The following is a 12528-nucleotide window of genomic DNA, read 5'->3' as shown; positions in this document are numbered from 1 at the left end:
GCTCCATCCAATCTTCAGTTTGTTCATGATATTCATACTGTTTTAATTGGATCACTACAACACAGGTCATGCCAGGCTCCCCATATTAATCTCCTTTTGATAAGGGTTTTGACGGAAAGCCTGGCAACTTCTGACAGCCTATCAGTTGGAATTAGATGTGGAAGATCCCGTACTAACATGTAATTATCTATAACTAAGTAATCACAATCACTAGCAGGTGGAGCACGTTGCAGGGTATCCTGCTGGGTCAAGCTTGCCTGCTCACTATATATTCAGTGATTTGGGGAGTGGATTTTGAGCAGGGTTGAGCAGGCCGCCCGGCAGGGTGTGAATGATGGTTTGCACATGGTCAAGCAGGAACAGAGATAACAACTGACTTGCTGCACAACCCCCTCCCCAACACACACCGACTAAGCTGTTTTGTTGCTTCATTTGCATCATCTAGCATGCTTTCCCATTTATTTCATTCAGCGTTCCAATTAAATTACACATATTCACTTTCTTTTAATTTATATAGAGGATTTTAGTAATATTTTGTTAAAACAGTGAACTTATCACAGCCCATTCAGAACCTCTGTGGCTCCCAGTTTCTTGTTTTTTACTTGTGGCCCCTACAAAATCTGGCATTAGGAACCACTACACTAGGAACCCCAAGATGAAATGTACTTGATGAATCTAGTGTGCTCCAATGCCCACATCTGGGGTTAAGGTGACAAGACCCACTGGAATTACAATTTTTTTTAAATCTAACCTCAGGCTCATCTCAGTCATCATGCAAAATGGATGAGGATGTGGACAACAATTATTAAAAAAAAGCAATTCTGTCCTTCTCAGGCATCTCTGCATCTGTGTCAGTCTATTCCATCACCATCTTCCACATTCCATCACTCCAGCCTAGAATACTGCTTGGTGTATAATTGTGAGCCAGATGTCCTTTACTTGCAATGAATGTTTAAAATACAACACTGCCATTCCTGATTTATTTTGAGTGATGTATCCACAAGTACTGTAAAACACCGAAGTGACCTTGGCCGATCCTAGTGGGTCCACTGCTTAACGCATAGTCAATGCGGGAGTTGCATTATCAATCTTACAGAATTTTGTAGGTACATGCACAAAACCTGACAGTGAGAAATCAATAATTCATCAGAACAAATTGCTCTATTTTATGAGTCTATGTAGAATGTCCTTTGGATGGGGAACTCATTGTCTGCTTCTCTGGACTCTGCAGGAACTAAGTACAGATTTGACAGCTTACTTTTCTTGCACTCTTCCTTATGACTAATCAAACCGTGACAGTATGTTCTACTCTGTATAATGACAGGAGAACTGCAGACTATACTGTGTTATGGCACTTCTTTCCATTAATACAACTATTAAATTAACATTGTTCATTTACAGGGCTACGGAGGTGAGGAAAAGGTGTACATTGCTACTCAGGGACCAATTGTGAACACTGTGTCGGATTTCTGGACAATGATTTGGCAGGAAAGGTCAACCATTGTTGTCATGATCACAAACCTAGAAGAGAAGAATGAGGTACTGCGATGGCTAGCACCAGCTTGATTCTGTAAAATTGAAGAAAATTACCAGACAAGTCAATTCGTATTAATCAGAAAATGTTTTTACTTTCATGCCTTCCAGTACTTTTAACCACAAGCTTTGTACATCTGTTAGTTTAAACAGTGAGTGCCAGCGTCTTATTCGCACCTGACCCACATTTTCTGTACTATCAGCTTTTTCCAGGATAGTTAATTCTAAATTAATTAAGGATTGACTTCTAGTAGTCAGCATGCCCAGTGGCACACCAGACAGCGTACTTACCCAAAGAGCAGTACTGTTCTTTTCTCTATTGAACTACAATCTCAATTTTTAATTGTGTAGGCAGTCTTTCTGATAGGAAAGAAAACACAACATACTTGATGGATGTTAACAAAATAAAATGCAGGAGGCTGAACTCCTGCAACTCAGCTGTGGAGTGTCAGTCATTCTGGAGATGAAATCAACAGGAAGCAGCAGTTACTTAACAGATCAGAACGCTGGTTTGTCCTCAATGGCTCTCTTTCAAATGCATTCTTCTGTTCCATTATTTCAGAAATGTACAGTGTATTGGCCTGAGTATCAAGCCAATTATCAAGGAATCGAAGTCATTGTCAACAACGTCCTACATGCAGATGATTACAGTTTGAGAAACATCACCCTGAAGGTGAGAGAATGTTGGCTATTAGATCTTGATCTCTACCTTTATTGTTGGATCAACTATGGTTGAAGAATATTATTTATTCATTCCATTAATATTATAATTTACTGTCTCTTTTACTACATAAACAATATTTCCAATGCCCTTTCATTGTACAATATGCACTGTCACACAGTGCCATATACTGTAGATGGCTCCAAGTATGAAAGACTTAAAAAACATAAATAATAACAATCACAGCACGGAAACAGGCCATTCCGGCCCTCCTAGAAGGAAACAAAAAAAAATTGTAGCTGGTCAAACAGGAGCTTTGAAAATTCCAAAATAAATTATTAGGATTATTTCAGAGAGCAGATACACTGTTGAGGAGCTCACACGTTGGAGGAAATCAAAACTGAAAAGAAAACGTGGCATGACATTTAGAACTTTGACAAACTTCTATAGAACAGTCATTGATTGGCAGCATTGCAACAGAAAATCCTACAAAAAGTAGTGGATACAGCCCAGTCCGTCACAGGTGAAGCCCTCCCCACCACTGAACACATCTACATGAAGTGCTGTCACAGAAAAGCAGCATCCATGATCAGTTACCACCACCCACCCAACACCCAGGCCATGCTTCTTTCTCAAAGCTGCCATCAGGAGGGATGTACAGGAGCTACAGGATCCATACCATCAGGCTCATAAGCATTTATTACCCCTCAACCATCAGCTCTTCAACCAGAGGGGGTAACTTCACACAGCTTCACTTACCTCATCACTGAACTGTTCCCACAATGAATGGACTCACTTCGAAGGATTCTTTATCTCATGGTCTTGAAACCTATTGCTTATTTATTATTATTATTTCCTGTTTTTCTTCTGTAGTTTCACAGTTTGTTGTCTTTTGCACATTGGTTTTCCGCCCTGCTGGGTGCAGTTTTTCATTGATTCTACTATGAGTTTATGAATTTATTGAGTATGTCTGCAAAAAAACTGAATTTCAGGGATGTATATGGTGACATGTATGTACTTTGATAATAAATTTACTTTGAACTTTGATTTCAGTTGATGCATTTGTAAAGGATAACTAAGTAAATAGGGAAACACACTTGAACAGACACTACAGATTGACCAAATTGATCAGAAGGTTGAGATCCAGAAAAAAAGGATGAACCTAATGTGTCTGATGTTCTTTTGTCATTCTCAATTTTCTTCACTCCTGTGCACAATTTCTGAGGAGAGAGAGACAATAGGGCCATCCTTCAATTTCAGAGACATCAAAGCAGTGGTGCACATCTAACCAATTTTTCTTTCCAGAGACGTCAATGCAAATTCACAAGTGAATTTGACTTATTTTTTTTTAACTGTCCACAATTGTCCCCGTATTCCTTGTTGAAACCAAAGCCATGGTCAGGGACAGAGGACGTGAGTGCCTTATTGACACATTAGCACTAATTGTTATTTCTGGATAATTAAGGAACCCAGTCAAAGGTGATTGCTGCAAAAGCGGTAGCCACCAATATCTGTGCACTGGAAGAGAAGCTTAAACTTCTGTCATGGCTCTTGACCAGGGTCTAAGAGCTTTTAAGAGTGTTACAGCAGTTCAGATATCAGTCCTTCAGCAAATTACAATAGAAGATGCAGTGGGTTTGTGGCACAAATTTGCTGTACTCTTTTAGGATGTTGACTTTCATCCTACTCTAAGTGGCGATCTACACTTATTGTACATTTCCCCACAGCATAAAAGGAGGCCATTCAGTCTGCCAAATCTTTGCTAGCCCTCAGAAAACCCCATTCCCACCTTATTTCCCTATAATCTCTTCTCCCTCTCATGCCCTTCAATTCTACTCTGTTTTTTTCTACTGTCCGCCCACACTAGAAATTATTTGTTATGTACCAATTAATATACCGAATAGTACAGCTTCAGGATGTGAGAGTACACCAGAGAAACACATGCAGTGACACGGACAATGTGCAAACTCTACACAGACAGCACACGAGACTAATCCAGACTGCTAGAACTGTGAGGCAGTAGCTTTACCTGCTGCTCTACCATGATGATTGGCTGTGTCAACCACACAAATAAAACTGACTGCTAGTTTTAACCGACGAGTTGCAGTCATAGACTTGTATATCACCCAGTACAAACCCAACCAAATCCACACTCCTTGAATCTAAACAACTAGCGCCTCTTCGTGATAACAGTTTTCTATACAAAATTCTAAACTGAAGCTATTTTTATACATTGTTCACTGGGAAAGGAGTGAAGTGAAATAGTCCCTGTAGAATAAAGAACTTGGTTAATCATTATATTCAAAGAAAACAGGGAATAAAGTTGAATACAACTTTCTTTCCTGCAAATAACAAATTAACAGGGAAATTTGTAGCATTTTATACCATAAATTTTAAAAAAATATAAATCAAGACTAAATTAACTTTTGTGCAGAACATTCACCTGTACTTGAATAATTCCTTTCGGAATTTCTATAAATGACTCCTCTTTCTGCTGTTGTAATTTACATACAGTCGCTCCTGTATAAATATATCCCTAATTATGAAGGATTTAATCCTATAACCATTTAACATAACAAAATTTAATTATCACATCCTATATGCTGACAGGCTAACTTTTCCCAAATAAGTTTACAGACTTTTTTTTTGGTTTTAGGATGGTTTTGAGGAACGACATTTAAAGCACTACTGGTACACATCCTGGCCAGATCAGAAGACACCAGACAATGCTCGACCACTTTTACAACTAGTTCAAGAAGTGGAAGAAGCTAGAATGCAAGCAAAAAAGGACAACAGTGGACCAGTTATAGTCCACTGCAGGTAGAATGAGAAACTTTATACAGTTTCAGAGGTTGACTCTCACCGTATTTTTCCAGACCTGATCTCTCAAATGAACTTCGTTCTTAGAATTCCAACACCTTCACCTGGGAGATTTAAACATTAACATGTGAAGTCATTTAATTTTGGCTTCTTGATTTACTCATTCTTCCTTTTTTCATGGTAATCTAGGATTTTGGTGATCTGGCTCTTCACCATACTTCTCTGTCATTAAAGCAAGCTCTAGAATGATTACCTTGGTGAGATGCCTATAAAACAAATGCTCTTAACAAATTCTTCATTTTACTTCACATTCTTGATGTCTTAGGAGTGCAAAATCTAGAGTGCCATCAACTGATATAGAATAAACTCTTTATCTGGTTTACTTGCTTTTGTTTTGCAGTGCGGGCATAGGGAGAACAGGCTGTTTCATTGCCACCAGCATCTGTTACCGAGAGCTCAAGTATGCTGGCATGGTTGACGTACTGCGGACAACTTGTCAGCTCAGGATAGACAGGTAATTGTGAAAGATAATTGCAGGCATTAAAAGTTTTGGAAGATAAAACAGAATATGAAAAAAGATTTGTAATAATGGCGCATACAGAATAAAACAAATATATAAATGCCTCATTGTATTCACCAATGCATTGCAAACATTTTACTGAACATAAGCAAAGACTGCAAGTACAAAAGTACCATTGATTAATGAATTTATTTTGAAGAAATTCTTATCATGCATCAACATAATTCATCAAATGGCTTTGGCACTATGCCTGTTCTCATCTATAATTACATTATTTTTCAAACAGTTTGAAAATAAGATGGAGAATAACTACTACTACAAATTTTGGATTAAATGATGGCTAAACTAAGAGTCAATTATTCACAGCTCACTACTTCTTTTTCATTTTTATCCAATTCCCCTTTGAGATCTATGAACAAATCACCCTCCAAAAACCTCTCTGCAGACCTTTTCAAATACTAACCACTTGCTTTGTATTGTTTTGTATAAAGTATTTCCATATGTTGCCTTCAGTTCTTTATATCTATATTTTCACTTTAAACCTGTGTTCTTTAGAAACAGTTTTTCTTTGTCCTCTGGAATTTTTTTTAATATTTCAAACACTTCACATCCTAACTTCCTTTGCTCTAAAGAATTGGATCAAATTTTGGCCAGTAAGCATTTTATGAAATCTTACTATTTTGTATTCAACATTAATCAGATTAGCAACCTGTCGTGCATCTTCAAGGTAAATGCACTTTTACCCATCGGTGTCTCTGTTCCTGCACTATTACATTTGCTTTGACCCCCTTCAAATCGTCCTACCAAAATATACCACCACAATTTTCTGTGCTAAATTTCATTTTTGGTACATTCACCTTATGCGAACATTATACTCTTCAATGTTCACACATTTGTATGTTTTATGTTGCCTTCACATTTTGAAACTTATTTCTATGCAACCAAATTTAAGTTATTAATACATATCATGAAAAATAATCCCCCAGCAAAGCTCTCTCGAGAACACCAGCGACTTTAATTTGAAAAACAACAACCTTAGTAATGCTCCCCAACTCGTCCTCCACCATATTGATGACTCCATTGGTGCTGATTCATGCACCCATGCAGAGCTCGTAAATTACATCTAACTTCTTTCCACCCTGCCCTTAAATTCACTTGGTCCGTTTCTGATATCTACCTCTCCTTTCTTGATTTGTCTGCCTCCATCTCTGGAGACAAACTGTCGACTGACATCTTTTATAAACCTACTGATTCCCATAGTTACCTTGGCAATACCTCATCCCACCCTGTCTGCTGTAAAAACACTATTCCCTTTTCTTATTTCCAGGAGGGAGATTTTTCCCTTTTTCCTTCATCTCCACCGCATCTGTTCCCAGGATGCTGTTTACATTTCCAGGACATCAAAGGCATTCCCCCTTCTTCAATGAACAAGGTTTCCCTTCCTCCAGTATTAATGTTGCCCTCACCCTTATCTACTCCAGAACCTCCCACTTTCCACAGTGTTTGCTCCCTCCATGTCCTTTTGTCCCTCCTCACTAATCTCCCTCCCTGCAAGCAGCCAGAGTGGTACTACACCTGCCCATTCAACTCCTCCCTCACCTCCATTCAGGGCCCCAAACAGTCCTTCCAGGTGGGGCAATGCTTCACTTGTAAATCTGCAGGGGTCGTCTATTGTGTCTGGTACTACCAATGCGGCCTTCCCTACACTGATGAGACCTGTCGTTAATTGGGGGACTGCTTCATTGAGCACCTCTGCTCCATCCACCAAAAGTGGAACTTCCCAGTGGCCAAGCATTTTAATTCCAACTTCTATTCCTGTTCTGACATGTCAGTCTATGGACTCCTTTTGTGCCACAATGAGGCCACCCTCAGTGTGGAGGAGAAACACCTTATATTCTGTCTGAGTAGCCTCCAACCTGATGGCAAGAATATCGATTTACTTTCCATCTGCATAAAAGTATTCCTTCCCTCTGCCCTCTTCTTCTATACCCCACTCTGGCCTCTTATCTCTTGTCACCTGGCAATCACCTTCCCCTGGGTCCCCTCCTCCTGCCCTTTCTCCTACCAGATTCCTTCTCCAGCCCTTTATCTTTCCTACCCACCTGGCTTCACCTATCACCTTCTAGTTAACCTCCTCCCCCTTCCCCCACCTTTTTATTCTGTCGCCTCCCTCCTTCCTTTATAGTCCTAAAGGAAGGATCTTGGCTTGAAGTGTCAACTGTTTATTCATTTCCATAGTTACTGCCTGGCATGCTAATCTCCTCCAGCATCTTGTGTGTGTTGCTTTAGATTTCCAGCATCAGCAGGCTTTCTCATGTTTGTGATTAACTGTTCACCTTGACTCTGTTTTCTGTCCCCAGGCCAATTTCTTATCTACATTGCTTCTTTTAGTCCATGGCCTTCAACCTTGCTGGGAACCTATCACATGGCACTTTATCAGAAGTCCATATAACCCTTCAACCACACTGACCTTATTAACAGTTCAACTCAAGCAAATTAATTAAACACAATTTGCCTTTTGACACAGAAGTGATAAGAAGAGCAGTGCAATTTGTTCATTGAAGAATACAATAGTAATTATTCTGTACAATGCTTTTAGTCTGATTGAAAACTTGTTTTGCTTGGAATAAGAACATTTCTGAATGTGTTTGCAAATAATTTGAAAATGATCTGAAAGGAATATAAAAATCCTTTGCCAGCTAAAGTTTGTTTTTTTAGGGAGGAGGGTAATCCAGAAGCCAACAAGATCATTATAAATATATAATTACTTTCCTTGGTCAAAAATGAATACAGCAGGGGTCAGCATGCACATATTCTGATCACAAATGCATTATGAGAAAATACCACTAGATGTGTCCATTACCCATATTCAAGCTGGTATTGTCTTTTCCAGGTGTAATAGAAGACCTAATGCCAGTATCCTTTGTTAAATGGGCTGTGCAGGATACATCCTCCAGCAAACAAGTAATATGCATAACCTAACTAGCGGTCCTTAAGAAAGTTGCTGGTGATCATGCATTAAAAAGTTAGTTTTGTAAAGGATGCACACTGAATGTAAGGTCAACAGGAAAAACTGTACTCTTTTTGGCTCCATCTTAAAATCTTGGGCTCCTGCTGGTTACAATTTAGAACTCTTGCCCCCACCTCATTCTCTTGACTGCCACCTAGCTTCCAATAGTTGACCCATTTATTCCTCATGGTTACTTTCGTGATGGTATTGGGTTTGCTCACCATGAAGCCCTAAACTCAAACGATGACCTTAAGCCCTATCAGTTAAAAATAGCCACAAGTGCTTTCACTAAAGAACGGAATGAATTCTGGATAATTTAGGAGGCTGAGAGGTTGACAGAGGTAGTTACACCCAAGGTGCAGGACACAGGAGACCGGGCAAAAGTCAGAAAGTGCAGAGTACCCTGTGGCCAACACCTCAACAATAGGTTTATCACTTTGGATACTGTTGCGGGGGAGGGGTATGACCTAACACAATGCAAACTGTGAAGGGGGTCAAAGCACAGTGCACAGAGGGGTATGACCTAAAACCACAGTGCAAACATGAGGAAGTATGCAGATGCCGGAAATTCAAGCAACAGACTCAAAATGCTGGTGGAACGCAGCATTTATAGGCAGCATCTATAAGAAGAAGTACAGTCGAAGTTTCGGGCCGAGGCCCTTCATCAGGACTAACTGAAAGAAAAGATAGTAAGAGATTTGAAAGTGGGGAGGGGGAGGGGGAAATCCAAAATGATAGGAGAAGACAGGAGGAGGAGGGATGAAGCTAAGAGCTGGAAAGTTGATTGGCAAAAGGGATACAGAGCTGGAGAAGGGAAAGGATCATGGGACGGGAAGTCTAGGGAGAAAGAAAGGGGGAAGGGAGCACCAGAGGGAGATAAAGAACAGGCAAAGAGTGATCGCGAGAGGGGCAGAGAGAGAGAGAAAAAAGGGGGGAGGTGAGAATAATTAATAAATAAATAAATAAATAAATAAATAAATAAATAAATAAATAAATGAGGGATGGAGTAAGAGGGGGAGAAGGGGCATTAACAGAAGTTAGAGAAATCAATGTTCATACCATCAGGTTGGAGGCTACCCAGATGGAATAGCAGGTGTTGTTCCTCCAACCTGAGTGTGGCTTCATCTTGACAGTAGAGGATGCCATGGATAGACATATCAGAATGGGAATGGGACATGGAATTAAAATGTGTGGCCACTGGGAGATCACAGTTGTTGGGTCTTTGACATTGAGTCTGCCTCTGTGACTCAGAAGGGAATGGGGGAAGAAGAGACCCATTGTGGTGATAGGGGATTCATTAATTGGGGAACAGACAGAAAGTTCTAAGGGCAAGAATGAGATTCCTGGATGGTATATTGCCTCCCGGGTCCAGACATCTCAGATGGAGTCCTCAGCGTTCTTAAGTGGGAGGGTGAACAGCCAGAGGTCGTAGTCCAGGTAAGCACCAATGACATGGATAGGATGAATGATGAGGTTCTGCAATGGGAGTTCATGGAGTTAGGATTGCTAGCCATGCCACATGTTAGTGAGGTCAGAACCAGGAACATTATATGTGGCTAAGGAGTTGGTGTAAGGGGGAGTGCAGAAGGTTTTTGGATTATTGGGCTCTCTCCAGTGAAGGCGGGACCTGTACAGAAGGGATGGTTTTCATCCGAACTGGAGGGGGACTAATATCCTAGCGGTAAGATTTGTTAATGTTGCACAGTGGAGTTTAAACTAAAGTTGTAGGGGGACAGGAACCGGAGTGCCTTAACAGTTAGTGGGGAGGTTGTGGAGGCAGATGTTTGTAAGACCTCAGATAAATTCAGGAGTCAAATGGTCGAGCATGGTGTGACTAGTGTCCTGAGTTGTGTATATTTCAATGCAATGAGTGTCGTAGGAAAGGCAGATGAGCTCAGGGTTTGGATCAACACCTGGAATTATGACGTTGTCGTTATTAATGAGATTTGGTTGCAGGGGGGCAGGACTGGCAGCTCAATATTCCATTGTTTTAGACATTACAGAGTGGGAGGGATTAAAGGAGGAGGGGTGTCATTGCTGGCCAGGGAAAAAGTCACTGCAGTGCTCAGTCAGATCAGACTGGAAAACTCAACTAGTGAGGTATTATGGGTGGAACTGAGAAATGAGGAAAGTATGACTGCATCAACGGGGCTATATTACAGACCACCCAATAGTCCTAGGGTTTTAGAGGAACAAACTTGTAAACGGATCGCAGATTCTTGCAGGAAATGACAAGGTTGCTGTAGTAGGTGATTTTAACTTTCCACATACTGAGTGAGAATCTCAAAGTGTAAACAGACTAGATCGGAAAGAATTTGTCAAACACATTCATGAAAATCTCCTTAATCAGTACGTAGAAGTTCCAATGAGAGAACGTATGATACTTGATCTGCTATTAGGAATAAGACAGTGCAGGAGACAGAAGTTTGTGTAGGGGAACATTTTGCATCCAGTGACCACAATGCCATTAATTTCAAAGTAAATATGCGAAAAAAACAGGTCTGGTCCATGAGTCGAGATTCTAAATTGGTTTGGGACACACTGCTTTCTGGCAAAGGTGTATTTGATAAGTGGGAGGCCTTCAAAAATGAAATTTTACTAGGACATTGTCAGGACTGGAGGACCTAGGCTATAAGGAAAGATTAAATAGGTTAGGACTATATTCTTCGGAATGTGGAAGATTGAAAGGTGATTTGATAGAGTATACATAATTATGAGGGGTAAATGCAAACAGGCTTTTTTCCACTGAGGTTGGGTGGGACTACAACCTGAGGTGATCAATTAAGAGTTGAAGGTAAAAAGTTTAAGGGGAACATGAGGGGAAACTTCTTCACTCAGAGGGTCATGAGACTGTGGAATGAGATGCCAGTACAAGTGGTGCATGTGAGCTCAATTTCAATGTTTAACATAAGTTTGGACAGGTACATGGATAGTCAGGATGTGGAGGGCTATGGTCCTAGTGCAGGTCGATGGGAGTAGGCAGTCTAAATGGTTTCAGCATGGACTAGATGGACTGAAGGGCCTGTTTCTGTGCTGTACCTCTCTGACTTTATGATTCTAAAGGGAGATTATACTATAACTACCCAACCTTCAAAAACCTTTTTACTTCCCTGCTTATTCTTTATGGCGAGTTTAGCTGACAGTAACCATTATTTGATCGGTGGTTCCCCCCCCCCCCCCACTCCCTATCTAACAAAGTAGTTTAAAACACAGTATGTCATAGGAAGTCATTCCTGCCTGTGGCCATCAACTTTACAACTCCTCCCTCGGAGTGTCAGACACCCTGAGCCAATAGGCTGGTTCTGGACTAATTTCCACTTGGCATTATTTACTTATTATTATTTAATTATTTATGGTTTTATATTGCTGTATTTCTACACTATTCTTGGCTGGTGCGACTGTAACGAAACCCAATTTCCCTTGGGATCAATAAAGTATGTTTGTCTGTCTGTTCAGTGACACATGTTTAAATCCAAAGAATATTTGTAAAAAACATTTAAATTTCACAGAGGAATTTTATCTTAAACATTTCCAAATTACAAGCCATTTCTAAAACACAAAGGATTTCCAAAACACAGGTGGAATTCCTATAAACTGAAAAGACACATTGATGATGCAGACAAACAAAACATCTGTTGCAGAAATTGAAGCCAGAGGAATGGATTCCAGTTCACCCCGTGTTTCCTTCATTTTGCTTGATGTTCCTTACCCATCAGCCTGAACTGCTCTCTACATTTATTCACTTTCTTTGCCACATGGGTGACTTCATACGTATTTGATATTTCCTCAGATACCCTTTTTATGCAAAAGGTCTAAAAGTCTCTTGGAGACACAGTTCCTAGCTACCCACAATTAATGCTGTTAAGCTAACTGCTCTCAGTACATAAACCCCTATCTATAAGCTACAAGTTATTGATGTACTAAATGATACTATCCATCTGTCTGTAAGCTTCCTTGAACTAAGCAAATTAGTCAATTTGTTTG

The 12528-nt window shown here is 40.2% G+C and overlaps 1 protein-coding gene across 2 annotated transcripts in view; it reads left to right on the top strand.

Annotated features, from left to right (window-relative positions):
* ptpn5 (protein tyrosine phosphatase non-receptor type 5) overlaps window positions 1–12528 on the top strand; it is a 185338-nt gene that overhangs the window by 159689 nt on the left and 13121 nt on the right. For both annotated transcript variants that reach the window (XM_073049259.1, XM_073049258.1), the window contains 4 exons: window positions 1402–1539; window positions 2096–2206; window positions 4851–5014; window positions 5415–5528. In XM_073049259.1, the coding sequence (XP_072905360.1) occupies window positions 1402–1539; window positions 2096–2206; window positions 4851–5014; window positions 5415–5528 (527 nt within the window). The remainder of the gene's footprint in view (window positions 1–1401; window positions 1540–2095; window positions 2207–4850; window positions 5015–5414; window positions 5529–12528) is intronic.

This window comes from Hemitrygon akajei, chromosome 6 (genome assembly GCF_048418815.1).
Source record: "Hemitrygon akajei chromosome 6, sHemAka1.3, whole genome shotgun sequence".
NCBI lineage: Eukaryota > Metazoa > Chordata > Chondrichthyes > Myliobatiformes > Dasyatidae > Hemitrygon > Hemitrygon akajei.
This window is presented reverse-complemented; position numbering and strand designations above follow the sequence as displayed.